At 48.6% G+C, this 17464-nt stretch overlaps 1 protein-coding gene across 1 annotated transcript in view; it reads right to left on the bottom strand.

Moving 5' to 3' along the window:
• The window catches only part of ACAP3 (ArfGAP with coiled-coil, ankyrin repeat and PH domains 3), a 97066-nt gene that overhangs the window by 38225 nt on the left and 41377 nt on the right, over window positions 1-17464 (bottom strand). The window contains exons 2-4 of the mRNA XM_082328860.1: window positions 14183-14240; window positions 10290-10409; window positions 9726-9779 (exon numbers count right to left, since the gene is read on the bottom strand). Coding sequence (XP_082184986.1) covers window positions 9726-9779; window positions 10290-10409; window positions 14183-14240 — 232 coding nt within the window. The remainder of the gene's footprint in view (window positions 1-9725; window positions 9780-10289; window positions 10410-14182; window positions 14241-17464) is intronic.

The following is a 17464-nucleotide window of genomic DNA, read 5'->3' as shown; positions in this document are numbered from 1 at the left end:
CTGGGAGCAGGATACGGCCCTCGCCCTTCTGCGGTGGTCAGAAAGGCTCCGCACACCAGCATCTGGCTGGAAAAAGGACAGATGCTTTGAACAGAGCAAGTGAAGCATTTACAGAAGGTCTCTGCCTAGAACAGGGAGGCAGCATCCCAGCAGGGCGCTTCCAGGCCTGCGTGCAATGCTCTTCTCCTGCCACAGCATGGGCTTGTTCTCAGGCTGCCTAGGAAGAAGAATTAACGAAGGATTCAGTCCAGCTCTAAAAATCAGAGCTCATAAAACTGCTCCTTACTGAAGCTGTTTACTGAGAAGTAATTGAACTCATGGTGATCACATAAGCAGTATTCCTATGTCTGTGGTACAGGGACATTTCCATGTGGAATTTTAAGTATACCTGTCTCAGAACAGGAGAACCGCATGCACAAGGAAGATGGGCCATATACATCCATTTCTTGTTCTGTCAATGCTCCTCTGCCTTGCTCCTGTTGTTCGTGCGCTGAGCCCCACACCACCGTGATGGTGCCCTTCCTTCCAGTCTGCACGGATTCAATTCTGGGGCAGGGATTGCCCACTGGTTTGTGAGGGGATACCAGGTAAGGAATCTGCCTTTCCTGCCAGCAGCATCTCTGCTGAGGAGCATCCTATGATAACAGCATTACTTTTATTGCTTCTTCATTAATTTTGCCAGGCAAGATCACCAGGGGAATATTTTCAAGTGGGTCCTCCATTCAATTTTCAACACAAAATAAATAGAGTTTTAAAAGCTAGAGTCTCAAATATAAAAATCATCCCTTGGCTTTTTCTCCTTTCCCAGACATACTTGGAACAAATAATTTGTTTTAAGATTTTTCCAGCCCAAATATCACCCCACCCTCTCTCTTAGCTTCCACCAAGACACGAGAAGTCCAGCCTATGACTCACACACATCTGTGCCTGAGGAGGGTCAGCACGAAAGAAGGGAGTTAACGCAGCTCTCACCCAACAGCAGCAAAAGGCTAGAGCCTACGTTTCACTTTCCCAGCATAGGCTTCTGAGGCAATGGGAAAAATCCAAACCTGTGTTTGACAGGGGGCTTAGGAATTTCACACCCCCAAGAAATGAAAGCGAGTTTAGTGGCCCAGGATGTTATTCCTGGAACTGCAAGCCTAAAATCAAGATATAGGATATCAGAGATCCAAAGGGATGCCACTGTTACAGCACTCCTACATGACTCCCTCCAGAGCTTACAGGAGAAGAGGAGATCCCACCAGGCTCCAAAGCAAAGCAGAAGCTAAAAAGAAGTGAGACCGCCTGGCTGTGGCCTGCTTCTCTCAGCTTCTCTCAGCACTTACGTGCATGAACTTCAGAAGTAGGACATCACAGCTGCACATGGGAATAGTGCTCGAGTAGAGATTAAAAGTAGGCAACAGCATTTGCGGTGGGAATTTGCAAGGGAGCAGCAGAGGCCACTGGACCAGGAGCTGCAGGGGATAACGCAGCTGGCAGGGCAGGGGCCTCACCAGCCAAGGTTCCACCACACCAAGAAAGCAGGGCAGGTCCAGAGATGGCGTCCAGATTCAACCAAGAGCCCAGATCATCAGGCAAGTTTGTGGTCACAAGGCAGGTCCAAGGCCAAGCTAGGAAGTTGGTCCACGTATCAGGGTCAGGCCCAGAGATTGCCAGGCAGATCCACAGTGACAAGGCAGATCCAGTATCAAGCTAGAAAAATCAGTGTGTAGGTTGAGAGCACCAGGGTCCAGAGCTGGGTATGGCTGTAGCTGAGCTGGAGACCTGTGCCCCTACAGCTCAAACTAAGACTGAAGACCCTGGGCAGAGCTTAAATGGAGTGCCTGGGCCCACGGGTGGAGGGTGTGGGTGGAGGCCCCAGGTGAAGCTCCTCAGCACCATTAAGGTCTATTAGTGCACTGAGAGCCATAGCCCGAGATGAGATGAAGATCAGTAAGCGAATCAGCCATTCTCCTGCAACAACTGGCCCCAGCTGATGAGACGGAGGGTGTGGAGCTTCCTCTGCAGCTGCCTGACACACGGACAATGGCAGCTCTCCCTTCTCCAGCTCCACCGATTCACCGCCCCAGACACAGCGGTCGTGAGCTGGATGAGTCACATCTCCGCGCTTATCTCCCTCATGGCCAGTCTGGAGGCCTCATTCTCACCAACGTCCCCAGAAACAGTCTGGGGACTGGTTAATGTTGCATTTAAATGAGGGTTGGTTGTCTGGTGGCCTGGGAATCAGAGCCTGATCCTTTTATCCGGTCTCGGGAATCCTGTCCCATCAGCAGTCTCCCAAACCGGGGGCACAGCAGGGTGTCTGTGGGAAGAGGAAGGCAGCTACAGCCATGCCAGCGGGGCCGGCCAGCTAGGTACAGGGCTGCCCTGACGCGATTCTGTCGGCTATCTCTGAGCATCTGCTGGGGACAAAAGTGACCCCCCCCCCCCCCCCGGCCTGCAGAAGGTGATCATCCATAATCTTACGTGATCCTTCCTATCAGACGCCCTGCTCCCCAAAGATGGCCCGTTCTGCTGATAAGCCCCTTCTCAAACACGGCACTCTTAGGACTGGAGTGCCTTTGGCAGGCTGTCCTGGCCTCTCCACCTCTTCCTCTTCCCTTCAACTACCTGTCTGGCTGCAGAGTTGCAAAGAGGTTTTCCAAGCCCTGCGTGCTTACTTGTTCTATGGCATATCTATCCAAGCTGCATGCCCAACAGAGCTTTGGAAAGAGCACGTAAATACCACTGCAGCTGCTCAAATGACAAAACAAAACTCAACAATGACAGCATACTGTACATTTTTCCTGATTTCACATTCCTACAGTTTACTTCGCTTTCACTGCAGCTTCTAGCAGCTGACTATAGTAACCTAAGGGGCAGGAGGGCCAGGCAGCATTCGGGCACCCTTTGTTTGGCAGGAGATGCTTAAATCACTTTTATTCCTGTTTGGCAACATGATTTGGTCCTACATCTCTTGAGCAATGGCTCAGCAGATAAATGCCACCCACGAACAGTATTCCATCTGTGATGCCTTTGTAATACAGCTCACTTGAGGATTTGTGCTCTGGAAAACAAGCCAGCAACACTACTTCTATTACACATCGGATGTCAGTGCAGACTAAGCCTAACTTCTGAACCAAGCTGAAGTTGAGCCTCTCACAAAAAGCTCAAGAGCTCCAGTTTGCGCTTAGCTCAAAGGACATTTGCTCCTGCCCCTCACGTATCATTGAAGCTGCTTCTCTCCCCTAACTAGAAAGCAGACATCTCAAGACATTCTACAAAGTGACAAAACCTAGTCTTTCTGAAACCCAGAATGCAGCACCGAGCCCGTGTTAACTGCTAGACTGGTATCGAACTTCAAGGGCAGCAGCTCACTAAAGCCTTTTGGACTAGTATAATGCCACTGCATTAGGACATGATGGCAAAAACTGTGAAGCCATGAGATGACAGAAAACATTTCCCCTGTCAGATGCTAATTCTGCATCCACAAATGATATCTGTGGCAGCTTAATGCACCCAGACCCTTCCCAAGTGCTGTCAGAAAATGCAGGTGGTCCACCCAGCCCTGCGGAGAACACACAGCTTGGAAGCACTCTCCACTTTCACTCCCTTCTCTCTTCCCCCTGAACTCCACCACTGCCCTCCACCCGTGACATCTGCCATCTGCCTCACTGACTCATCACAGCTTGGGTGGCTTTTCTTCTTGTCAGCAGGAAACGCTAAATCTCCCCTGCAAGCTGCTGCTGCTCCTGCTGGAGGACTCCTGTGACGTAGTTACAGTGATTTATGGCAGGCAGGACAGCTTAGGAATTAATGAAGCTCAACACGGCGCTGTCTGGAGTAGTACTGATGGGGGCAATGTTAATGTTACATCTTCTGAGCTGGAAAATACCTGGTGCTGCTGAAAATGCAGTTAAGGGGCTCAGCCAGATCAATCCTACCACAACAGCACTTTCACTTGCATCCTTTCACTTTTCTTATCTTCCTGGTCACATAGAGAGGGAGAACTGCATGGGAAAGAGCCTTGATGTGTAAATGTGACAAGGTTGTGCTGCAGATCCTGGAATTCCTTCCAAGACATGTGCAAGGAAAACTGCCTCCCATTCTTTGGCAGAGCCAGGGATTATTGCATCCCTGCATTCGCTGCTTCTTACCCTTGCATAACCTGGAGCCTCCCCTTCCCTAGTTCCTTGGAAGTGGCTGCTGACAGCTCTGAACTATCTATAAGTTGTACACCTCTTAATCTGGACAGCTAGTCAGCACCGAGAGGCTGGCAGGGAGCATAGCCAGTTGTGGCTGCTTTCAGAGTCTATGCAGAGGATTACCCCGCCTCCACAGTGCTGATTAGGTACGTGACGGCACTAGAAAGAACTGCACCGAAAAGCGGCGCAGGGAACTCTGCCCTAATCAGAAGTTCTGGGGGAACAAAATCCACTTCAAGTCTAGGGTTTAACAGTCTTTGGCAAGGGGGTGAAAAAAACCACAGGAGCTTCTGCACTGCCGTAATTCCAAACACCGTTGCCCAGTGTCAGTGTAAATCCAATAGCCCATAAGTGTCAGCTGCCGCTCTAGAACTGATGGCAACTTTATGCTCCCTTACCTGTGGGAATACCTTGTTACACTCATGTACTCAATCACATTCATCAGATTCTGTAAAAAGAGGGAAAGATTGTTTTCTCACATACAGTGGTCTGGCAGATTGCTATGCCTTTCAACCTATTTTGTGTTTTAGGGAAGCTGATAAGAAGGAAGGAGGCAAGCAAACAGACACACAGGTTTTGGAGCTGACAGCACAGCATCTGCCTGCAGACAAGCAAGCAGCATTTCCAGTACAGAAAGCTTGGCAAGCCACAGTCAAAATTTATTCACTCCGGTGTGGTATGTAGTGAGGAGGAGGTCACAGGGGAGACTTCAGGCCCTCGAGCAAAATTCTAGTTCATGCCACTCAGGCTCATGTGAAAGGAAACAGTTCACTTTGGCGAGCTGTGCAGGGAGGTTGCTGCGAGGCTCTGGCATCCCTGCCTGCCACCCGCTGCTCAGAGGTCTCACAGACGTAGCTGGAAACTTGTTCCCTGTCATGGATCATGCACCTCTAACCAGCGCATGGAATCTTGTCTGATGAGGCGCTGGGATACAGCATCCTTCAGACAGTTCAGCTGTGCCCCATTCGGCCCGAGAACGGGCAGGGGAGGCTCTGCAGAATGCCAGCTCATTCTGCGTTGAGGCAAAGGCTCCTGGCAGGTAGGGGAGCGACAGAACAGAACAGTACAAATAGTGGGACAGACCGTAACATTTATTGGAGGGAAGTGCTGTGGGATATTAAAGTGCTTACACAGTGAGGGGAAGACCCCTCACTCCCTCAGGATCTCAGGTACAAGGAATTTTTCAGCAGTGAGATTTCATTTTCATTCGGGGGTAGGAAGTGCAAGCCATCACTGCAGAGGTGTCCAAGTGCCTCAGTTTCCCTGAGTCCAGTGGTACTTGGAGAACTGAATACCTTGAGACCGTGCACCTCTGCCCTGCTTATGTTTGGTAAAGCGTCAATTACCCTAAATGCTGCACTTTTACAAGTGCTGGAGGTAATAGCTGATGCTTTTAAATTCTTAGCACAACTGACAACTGCAGGATTCCTAGAGTTAATAGGGAAAGGTGGGGCATTTTGCTTTTGGAACATGGGGAGCAGTCACAGTCATTTCTCGTCAGATATTTTCCTCCTGCATGAACTGAAATTTTGGGCCTACAATGCCTGAAGCTAGGGACCCTTATCCCTTAGATATGTAATGTAGCGTTAGTACAACTGAGAATCAGACTACTGCTGTTAGAAAAGATGAGTACAGGAATTCAGGAGACCTACACACTGCCATGATTGTTAGGAGAGGGAAATGACAGTCCCCTAAAGCAAAATGCAATATTCATCCAGACACAGCACAGCCACCAAGAGAAAGACATGCAGAGCATCCTGCCTTGAATCTGACTCCCAGGCGACATGGCAGCCAGCAGGACCTTTGGCTTTTCTGCCGATGCTGCTCCCGACATCTGCAGCTGCAGCGATGCCTCAAGAGGTCAGCATTGTAACATCAGTAGGAAGCTCTTTTTCAAGCCACTAAGCATACCTTTCTCAACAGAATATCCTAGGAAGCCAATCGCCCAAGATGTTGGAAGGCCATTTTCCCTAGAGCAGCAAGCAAAATCAGCCTCCCAGCTAAGCAGTTGGCATGTTACAGAAACGTGTCCTCTGGGGCTGCTAGGGCAGCGCCATTCTCCGGCTCACTAGTCAAATTGAACACAACCAGCTAGAGACATTAGTTCCTTGACCTCTTACTCAATCATTACCTACATCAGTTTGTCTGAGCCATCTAACCTTTCCTGTCGCCCCTACAAAGCCATCCCCAGGAAAACAGCTGCCCAAGCAAGCCACGTTTGGCAGTCAACATGACACACCAAAGCCAGGAGCCCAAACTTCTTAAATAATGGAGAGAGGCAGTCACCTCCAGAGTACAGTTCAGGGAAGCCTTGGACCATAGCTTCGTGAACCTTTTCAGCCAGCACAAGCTAGCACTGCAGTCAAGAGGTCGCTGTGTCTGTGTGGTTGCATTGTGAAATGGCTTTAACTTGCTAAAATCCCAGCTAGTTTGGACACAGACCAGTGCCCTCCGCAGCTGTATGACCCCCTGAGCCAGCACTAGGGAGGGACGACAAGGGTGCTGGAAGAAGTTAAACATGGAGAGAAGGTGGGAGGGGTGGCAGGACTGCCCCTCTCTGTGGTACGGCCAGTCTGTGCTGGCTGGGAGAGGTCATGAAGCTGCTCAGACTAAAGCAGCTCCTGAGGGAAGCCAGTCTCCTCCCTGGCAACTAACCCAGAAGGTGCGAGTGCTCTCTGCACTGCTGCGCTTGGCTCTGCAAGGGTCAAACGGCTTTGTAATTTGGTTGCTTTGCTTTCTCTCACCAAGCCAAAGCCAGACGCGCAGATCTGAATGGGGAAGGGAGAACGCAGAGTTGCTCCCTGCGCTGTTTGCTAAGCAGCCTGTTGACTGTGGTTGAAATCCTCCACAGACGCTGCTCCTCATGCAGCAGTGCTGCTCTCTCACAGTAGGTCTTACTCAAATTTCATTGTCAGACAGGGACCCAACACTACTTCCAGTTATATCAGTGTAATCTCCTAGAAGTCTGTGTGGCTGAACAGAATTTGAATCCTAGCACCTTTAATCTCAGTATAAAACCTGTCCTCTTTTCCCTCTGTCTGTCCAGCCTTCCTTGGTTTCATCCCTTTCTACAGTTTGGGCAAAAATTCTATTACCTAGGGTGTTGATTCATCTTTCTGACAATCCTGGTATTTACCTGGCACGAATTAGCAGAGCTTCTGTTAGTCGTTAGTCTGTGTGTCCTCCCAATAGACCCTCAGAGACAGGAAAGCACTTGAAATGCCTTTTGCAGATATGGAAGCTGAGACATAAATGTACAATAGTCCAGATCCATAAAGGTATCGAGGTTTCTAACTTCTATGCGGGCTTTGACATGAGTAAGGCATTAGCCCAAATGCACGTGGCTAAGAGCACAAAAAAAAGCAGAGGATGCTGACTCCAGCTCTTCTGAACTCAAGTCTCTCTTTTGGCATCCGTCCTCTAAGGCTGCTTTGATGTTTTTTCCTCCTTGTGCATCAAAAGGAAGGTGGGAATGCTCTGGAGCTCAGTTTGCTCATCTTCTATATTCAAGCGGGTTTTATGCTTGGATTTTGCTGAACTAGTATCAGGACATCTCCGGGCCCCATGCTCTAGTAACAAAATTATAGAACAAGCTTTTCCAACCAATTTTTTGGGGATATTTTCCCTTCTTTTTAACTTGTTCCAGTTGTACATACTGTCCTGGCTACACTCCTAGAGTAAGCACTGACAACTGTTTCATAGCTGAGATCCTCAGACACGGATGAGCCAAGATACACATATACACACATGCAGAGGCACACATAGAGGAGACCGCAGAAGGCCCTAAAAATAACTCAGCTAATTGAGCAGCCACTGGGGAGGGCTCAAGATGCAGCAGTCATTCCAAAGCCATTTCCTGGGGATGGACTCACACCACTGTGCACCGAGGAGGGTGCTCTCCAAAGGCTGCGGGGAGGGAGGATTTAAGCACATTTTCCCTTGTGCATGCAGCTGGTGGTAGGGAAATGCTGCCTCGGACAAGCCCTGAGTCACACGTAGCGGGGAGCCCACCCCTGCTGAACAGGGTGGGGTGCATGGGAAGGGTTGTACCACATCAGCTGGGGATTTGACAGCTCTGGGAAGGGTCCTTCTGCTTATTAGTTGGCTGAGGCAAGAGCAATCCCAGAAGTGCCACTTTTGGCAGAGACCAGGGATCGAGGGGAAGCTGCACAGCTGGCGTAGAGGAGCTTGCAGACAGTGTTCTGCATCTAGAGGTTTCTGGCTGGGACCGCTTCCTCACGGCTGGGCTGCACGCACTCCTCAGCCCAGTCCCTATCAGTGCAGCCGTGATGTGATCCCTGGGAATGAAGTGGTAGCGTCTCAGGGGTTCATATGCTCCTTGGCAGAAAGGCCTTATGTTTTCAGAGGGAATTTGAGCAGCATCAGAAAATCAGGGTTTGACTTTCTCGGCTTTGACACAAATACACCATTTCTCTGATGCTCACAGTGGTTTATTCACTCTCTCCCCACCAACATTGCTTTACAGCTGCTTGTCTGTTCCCAAATACTAACAGTCCCAGGAGAGCTGCATCTGCAGTGCCTCTTTTCCCTGTCATTTTTTACTAGGAAACAGTCTTCCCCCTGCTTCATGAAATAATTAAACGGACTTGATGCAGCTTCTCCTCCAGCTGCGCATGGTTAACTTGCATCCCAAAAGCAAGCATCGTGCCAAATGTACTTTGACAGGGGCATCGTGGTATAAAAGTGGGTCAGTCCAGTGCTGACACCCTGAAGCTTCCTTCGCTTTAAAGCACTTGTGCTTTAAGCTCCTGCTGAGTTACAGACTTAAAATTGTGGGTCTGGCATGGAGCCACCAAGCATGAAGCACTTTTCTCTTCTACAAGGTTTACAGATGCCATGGCTGGATGTTTGGGATGAAGAAAGGGCAGATTGTAACTCCTTGGGCTCTGTTAGTGAGATACAGTCAGCTCAGGAGAATAAATTCGAAAGCCAAGCTTCAGAGTGTATTCCAAATCTGCAGCAAGATGGTTATACATGCAAGCTGCTAAAAGCCAGAGTCCTGAGTTGTCAGAGCTCCTCCAGACCCTGTCTGTCCTCACTACAAAATCCTGTGCTATCCAAAAAGAAGAATGAGGCATCTGCAGTACAGGACCTTTGTGAGCTCTCCTCTTCCTTTGACGAAGGGACCCTTCTACATATTCACTGAACATCTCTGATCTGAAATGAGCCAAAAGGCATCCATGCAACAGTACATACCCTTTCACTATGTGGTACCTCCTCTGTAAGCCTGTGGAAATCCCATTTCCTAGTGTATGTGATGCGTCAGGACTGATCATCGTGAGTACACAGACTCACAGCCCATCCAATTCAATACTGTTGCAAGAGGCAACAGTAACTCCCAACCCTTTGCTGCTCTCTTGGCTATGCAACGTGCAGGGACTGCAACCTGAAAGATGCTCCCTTCATGAACCCCGCCTTTGGGCAGCGTCAAGTAAGCCAAACACAGGAGACCATTAATCAGTGCCTTGAGAAAGAGGTTGCCATCAGCACACAAAAAACCAAGAGGAAGCGACATCTTACCATGTGATAGTTAATCATTTCCTGCAGACTGTCTCCAAATTTGTCGAGGCACTCCTGCAAAAAAAGGTAAAGAGAACTGGCAGTGAATAGAAGCAGCTGCCCTTCATTCCCAGGGGTTCAAAGGCTGAGAGACTCTCATTAAGCCACTGAAGAGCCACTCAGTCATTTGGCAAAAAGGTGTTTCAAAAGTGTCTGACGTTGAAGTCACAGGCTCCCCGTCCTTTCCAGTGTAGTGCTGAAATCAACACGTCAGTCGTCGCTTGTGCAGGCTGGCTACCTGCGTTTCCTAAAGAGCTGCTGCTTACTGACCTAGATTCCAACAACATTGCCAGCACTGCGGTTTCTTAAAAGTCCAGTTCTCCCTGCAAACAATGAATCTCACTCTGATCTTTCAGCATTGCATTATCAGATGGTCTCTACATTCCTCCAAAAATAAAATCTCATACTAAATGGCTACTTAAACAGTATAAGGGTCTTGGACATACGGTCCATACACATTATCAGGAAGCTCAACGTTCCCCAGCTCTCACTGCATCCCATGCTCCATCCCACAGGATGACTTACCGAAATCATTTCATCCTTCTTGCACTGCTGCGACAAGTCCCGGACTCCGCTGACAAAGTGCTTGTTCGTGGTGATGTAGGCTTTGCCTGCTTCAATCATCCCACTGCATAGCTTTACCAGCTGCAGAAGGAGAGAGGTGTGAGCGGACAGGCAGCAGATCACATCAAACTGAATTGCAACCAGGCTGGTTTTAATCTGCACCAACACCACAGCCCAAGCCCCTTAGAGCAGGACGCCATTCACGTTCCTGGTGTGGCTACGCTAGCAACCCTTACTGCACATGGCAGAAACAGGGATGCAAATTGCACTTCGCAGGGTACATCACGCTGTCAACATTTCGCTTGTCACTTAAGAGGAACAGTTCCAGGCTATCCCCTGAGGACAGATGAATCAGGGCAGCCCGTTTTCTCCAGTGCATTTCTACTGTTTATTCTACCCTGAGGCATCAGGACGGCAATGAAAGGAACCTGATCACACAGACTGACTGGGGAGAGGCAAGACTCCTTGGTGCCGGGTGGCAGTGATAAGCTGTCTAGGATCTCCCTGCTGGGAATAAGCTGCTCTTTGGGATTGTCAGTCTCTGAGCCCAGCTGGCTGTTCTGTGTCCTTGTGGAGACTTGTCTTGCTGTTACCTTGAAATGAAGGGGAGCCAGCATGCAGCAGCCTGATGTTTTTGTATTATGTTTTCCTTAAACCAACGGACCAGGACTGCTCAAGCCATGTCTGCTGTGTGCAGCTAGTGAAAATCTATGTTCCCTCACACATGGTTTAAATCATCAAGATTGTAGATAACTATGAATCAATTCCCACAATTCTGCAGCCCAAGGAAACGTTGCTGGTGCACTGTGAGGGACTACAGCACATCTCTCTGGACTGCCTGGGACTTAGTACAGTCTTTCTGATGGACCTGGAAGGAGCTTTGTTCGGAGAAACGTTAACAACTTTAAGCAAGTTGCACTTGCTCCGATTCTCATCACCAGCCTTGTTATAGTGAAGTTACCTGGAACTTGCAGCAAAATGGGGTGGCTTCCTCACTTGGAATTAGTTTGCTGCAGCACAGGTATACATCTCCAGACAGCCTTTATTAACTTTTGATAATTCAAAAGCTGCAGGGAACATTCCCAGACTTCCTAGCCACAGCAAACTGCCTTAGCATGCCTGGAACTGGCTGTAAAGACTGGAGCATTAGCTTAGCCAGAATTCCTGGCCATTAGCCTATCTCCTTGCAGCCAAAGCTCCTTGTAAAAGGTTACAGTAAACAAGATAAATCCATAAACAAAGGCCCAAGAGACTTGCAACAGTAACGGCTGGCCACTGAGCACAATTTTTAAATTGTTTGTTTGTTCGGTTTTGTTTGTTGTTTTTTTTTTAAATCATCACTGTTCTAGGCTTTTTAACTAGGTGAAAAACTTTAGCTGCTGATAATGAACAACACTTGGAACTGAAGTTTGCCATTCTCAAAATCCAGGAGCCGTTTAGGGATATTAATCTTACTCATGAAAAATGGCTTTAGAAATCTATCCCTGTCAACCAGCCTCACCGACAGGCGGGGAATGAGTGGCTCTCAAGTTTGGCTTGACGCCAAAGCCCCACTGTGCGCTGTTTTGGGGCTTGGTGCTTGTTCTATTTATGCAGCCGCAAGGCTTTAGGGTCTAATCTATATGCATACATTGCAGAACAAGCTTGCTTGCCTCTCCCTGCAGTTCTGTAAAAATATATCTGAGTATATCTGAATGTATAAATATATACATAGTCACACGTGGTATATCTGTGTATACATAGTATATACAGTTTTCACTCTTTCACACTCACATCCTCTCCTGTCCATGCAATTTGAGAGAACAGCATTGGATGCTGGCAGACTTGTACTATCCCATCCAAGGCCTGAGAGGAAAAGCAAACAGATGCAGTTCCTGTCACATCTGGAGCCCAGACGTACACTAGGGCTTTGGACAGATCCTCTGGAAAGGAAATCCAGCCTGTTCTGCAACGTGGCGGTTTCTAGCATACCTCTGTGCAAACACTTGTGGCCAAGGCTGTGTTACTGGTAGCTGAAGGCCATTCAGCCCAAGCACACTCCCAAGGGGAGCAACGATGGCTTTGCAGACGGAGCACAGGACAGAATGAAGGAAATCTCTTTGAAACAGCCCAAATCTCTGGTGTTCCCTTGGATGAATCATTTACACTGCCCTTTACCTCCATTTTAAACAGATGGTAAAAGGCTAATCGTTTATAAAGTAAGTGCTCACAGGCAAGGTAAAAGGCAGAGAGGCAGAGTCAGTCCTTGCCAGCTTGCTGCTCTAAAAGAACTAGTCATGCCAGCTATTTGGGTACCACTGAACAACATTTACACCAAGCCCTGGAAAGGCTACCCTGGGCATCCACCCAGCTGGTACACAGGAGAGGAGCTGGGCCATCCAAGGCTGATTTATTAGGAATGGGGATGATTGAATCTTGTCCAAAGTTACCCTCAGAGAAATTAATTTGAACTTCAGTGGCTCTCCAGATGCAAACTCCAGCCTCACTTGCCCTGGACCCAGACCTGATAAGCCTGTTGCTGGCAGTGACTGAGCCAGCACTTTGCATGCCTGGTCATCCCCGCAGCAGACAGGGGAAATGATGCATGCAAACAGAGCGACACCTCCGCCCACTTCGCACTACCAGAATAGCATCCCATAACTGCTGCCAGGGGAAGACCAAAATTGCACGAGACTATTGTTTTAATGCGCTCCCTCACCCAAAGGAGCTCAAATCAATTTGCAAGAAAACACTGAACGAGAAAAAGCTAAGAGCCCTGAACAGCTCTTGTACTTCCAGCCTGCCCTCCTCGCTCCGGCGTGTTCCTGGCACACCACGCCATCTCACTACAGGGGACACTGCCAGCAGCAGTGCTAGAATCAGAGCAAGTTTTGCCCCATGCTTTGTCTTTAGAGCCTTACACAGAGGAAAACAGATAACCTAAATCCCTCTGCAGCTTTCACCAGTGAGACAAGTTAGCTTGTGCAGATAACCATTTCAAGCAGCTGGAGTAGTAAATAGGTTTTATAGGACACAGCTTTGCCTAGGGCTTGCGACTTCAACGAAGCCCATTTCTCCATCAGACACAGGAGTTTTATCCCTTGCTAGCTCTGGGAAATCTTGCAGATAAAAAGCCAACGGCTCTTCTGGCTCCTCTCCTTCATTTCTCCCTGTTCTCATTTAGAAACAACTTGGCTGACGTCTCAGACGTCAGGAAGAGTGCGGGTGGAAAAGCCACCTTCCATCGTAAAGCCTCTGACTTAGATCCAAACTACCAATGGGATGTAAAGAATCACCCGCATAAATGCAAAATGGCCAAACTGGTCCCTGAGAGGATATTCCCTGTGTCAGATTACAGCTGGGACACATAGCCTGGCTGAACATCAGACAGCGACCACCGTCACCAGTCTGAATCCGGCTCCTTGTTTACCTGCAAGCGCCTCCTTACATCCCTGAGCTGACACAGTGGTGCCTCTACTGTGTGGACATGTAACGGCTCCTGTCCCACACAGGTTGGTATCACAAGCAAGATGGTGGAGAGGGGAAACAGAGAGCGCTGAAATAACTTTCCACAGCAGGAGAAGCAGTGTCAGTCCCCTGAGATTCAGGACGAGAATAAGAAGGCCAGCATTCAGCATTAGGAGCCCAAGTCTGGACCTCTTGTCCTAACTCCTTTGGCAGTCACAAAGGAGCCTTGACAGGTACCTGTCAGTAGAGGGAGACGTGGTCCTGTTGACAAGCCCAATGTATTATACATCAGTTTCCTGACAGCCTGAGATGGGCTCACTTGTTAGAGGAGACTGGTGTGGCCATATTCCTAAGCAGGAACTCATCAGTCCCTCTTCAAACCAATGTGCTAAGCTGCCCCATCTTACCTTGTCAAGCTTTGCCTCTATCTCCACCACATCTGTTTCCACTTCATCAATGGTTGCCCTGCAATGACAACAGCAAAAAGAAATAATTAATTGATTGCTTATGATGATTGGGAAATAAGCCAGAGAGTCCCAGATGAGTAAGGATCAAAGGGACTATGGTATGTGTGCTGGTGGTGGACACTTCCCACTTTGGAGTTTCCTGCTGCTACATAAGCTCGGGACTGACTGACTCAGGAGAAGGACCACACCTCATCAGGAATGAATTCCACAGGGCTTGGAAAAGAGATGGAGATTATGCTATTTTCTGTCAGTGTCATGGAGAAATTCAGGTGTGCTCTGGTAGTCGTACACAGCAAACTCGTTTAGTGGCCTTGTTCTGATTCTGCAGGCAATATTGTTAATTGGCAGTAATGCTAAGTGACACAGAAATAACCATTGTTACACCTTAGCCATCCATTCACATCAGGCACAAATTGCTTGCTTCAGTACCACCAAAACCCATTTTCTAGGCTCTAACTGTGCCTGAAGTGCAGCCACATGGCGAATTACATCCTTTGAACCTTAGGAACCACCACTCAAGCAGAAACACATCTTGGCCCTTTTGTCGCTGAACACCATAAGTCTCTTTCACACATGTGGGGCTTTGCTTGCATACGGAGAAATCTGCTCTGTGGTTATCGGATCTGCTTTCTTTCCACGTCACTGGACAGATGTGACAGTAAGAGGCTAGCAGAATCCAGCTGCAAAGGTTACCAGGCCTCCCTCACAAAGCGAAATATTAACATGACATCAGCCATTTGCAAGAGGCATTCCCAGACTGAGGCATGTGGTGTGAAATTACTTTTTTGAGGCCAGAGTCCATCGGTAAGCACTGTAAACCTGCGAGCGTTCCCTTGCAGAGCTGCTCACTGCTACATGATGTCTATACTGGGACAGTTGTTTCTTTAACCACACACCTGGAAATGTGGTAAGCCTCACGCCACCCTTATGCACCAAGGATATACAATCCAAATTTTACTGCAAGTAGCTTCTTAAGTTTGTGGTCTTGTAATTTAAAAGGTTGATTCCCAAAATATTACACTCGGGCTTTAAAAAATCCAGCACTGAACATGTGCCAGCTGAAAGGACAGTAGGGGAGAGATGTGACTTAGAGCCACATGGATCAACACTGCTATCTCAGCAAAAGGATAGGACACCCACAAAGCAAAGAGAACAGCAAAAGTCCTGAAGAAACCTTTAGAGTATGTAGTAACTCTGTGCCTCTGAGGCTCTTGGTGTCTTCAGTGAATTAGTGAATGATGAAGACAGTGACTGTCTTCACGAAGGGACATGCTTCTAAGAGAAGGAAGGATAAATTTAAGAAAGCCCAAAAGGTCACAATGCTGGGGTCTAAATCTAAATTTCTGCCAAGCTGAGGAAGGGCTCAGGCCAACAGCATGGTACTTGTATGTACCTTAGAAAGATTACACATAACCAAAGTAGCACAGCACACTCAGTAACATCTATTCTAAGCATTCTTCAATGGGAAATATGTATAATACCTTACACAGGTGTGTGTAGTCCCCATCTGTAAGCTATGAGACAGCCAACATTTGCTACACTCCTGTGTAATCCAGATGGAGCAAAGAGGAGAGAGTCCGTCCTCACACAGTATTGGAGTAAAACAGAAGACAACCGTTGTCAGGTCTGTCCCTAGCACCCAGCAGATCTTCAGCAGCCTCAGACAAACACTGCAGGAGAGAGCAGCTTTTCTACCCATGCACACCCTCCAAAGCCTCTGTGGGCTGCGAGCAGCCAGCTGACCGGGACATCCTGCGCGGCGCGCTCTTTCATTAATGACAACAAGGCCAGGTGATGTCATATGACTGTGGGAACTCCCCTCGCTGCACGCTATGCCTGGCCTTTCCACATATCTGTACTTCGAGAAGGTGGCACATACCTGGTAACAAGGTGGAGCAGAACAAAGCCCCTTCTGACACCATTGAGTCCCAAGAAGCTGGAGTTGGTAGGAGAGCTAGGAGACATTGACACACCACCTTGCAAACGGAGGGCTGGAAAGGCTAAATACTGCATTGGGCGTCACGTGAAGAATCAGTGACACAGATTAGCACCCTTCCCCAGCAGACCCTCAGTCTTGTCTGTTAATTTTGCTGGAGGCAATGGAAATCACCTACGTTTTTCCTGTTGGGCCGCCTGATCACTTTGTCCTTGACAATGTTCAATAAAGCAGCTTTTACACCTCAGTTCAGATTAAGATTTGCATTGAGAATTAAGACTCCTCTCTCTAGTGTCTTTTTAAAGAGAATTCCCCCTAAGGAGTTGGTTTTCCAAGTCCTAGGCAGTTTGGAAATCTCCAGTCCCTTTTGTCTGCCTCTTCCCAGTAGCATGTGAGGAAACACTTGCTTTGGAAAAGGTGCACTCAGGAGTACAAGGTCTCTGGGGCAGGGATTATCTCTTCTCAGGACTGTGCGTCACTTAGCACAGCACTACCCTATGCGTCCTGGGGCCTCTGCTAAAACATCAGTATAAAAAGGTCAATCCTTTGCTCGTGACTTGCTGACTTGTGAGAGGAAGGTCCTTTCTGCTGCCTTGAGACTTCAGATGTTTTTACTGACATCCACACAGATACTCACAGACCAGGAGCACTGGATGCCTCAGCCATTTGACATATCCTCCTAGTAGCGGCACTTAACCCTCAAAAAATGTTTGCAAGAAACTCTTAATTGCCTGGAGGTGCTCACTGGGAGTTCCCAGACACACAACCTGATGCATTGCTGGTTGTGGTCACCCGTTACCTATGTGCTACAAGAGGGCTGAATCCCCCGGTTGCTCATGTGCTGAGGGGTGCTGCCTCAGCCCCAGGCAAAGCTGGCTCAGCGCAGAAGCCTCCGTGCGCTGGCCCCATCCCCACCTTGCAGATGCTGTCCAGTATCGCTGGTTGGGGACCCAGTTCTGAACAGCCCGTCGCTGCTTCAAGAGAGTTAAACGAAGCCCTGAATCTGAGTGGCCGCAAAGACCGTGGGTCTAGTAACCGTTCTGTTCAATCGAAATTGGCTGCGTATTCAAGAACTGTGATGCAGCAGCTGTAACTCTCCTTCAGAGACTGCTGTGCTCCCCTTCCACTGCTCTCTTGTTCCCAGATGGTATTACTTACAAGCAGAGGAGTGTCTCCTCCATCAATGTCCCTTTCCATTAAAAATTTCTTCTAGCCTGTGGTTTGACCACGCTGCTCCCAGCCAGGGAGGGCAGAAGGGGGATACTGGCCATTTACAGGCCACTTGT

The sequence above is a fragment of the Platalea leucorodia genome (genome assembly GCF_965183815.1).
Source record: "Platalea leucorodia genome assembly, chromosome: 17".
Taxonomy (NCBI): Eukaryota; Metazoa; Chordata; class Aves; order Pelecaniformes; family Threskiornithidae; genus Platalea; species Platalea leucorodia.
This window is presented reverse-complemented; position numbering and strand designations above follow the sequence as displayed.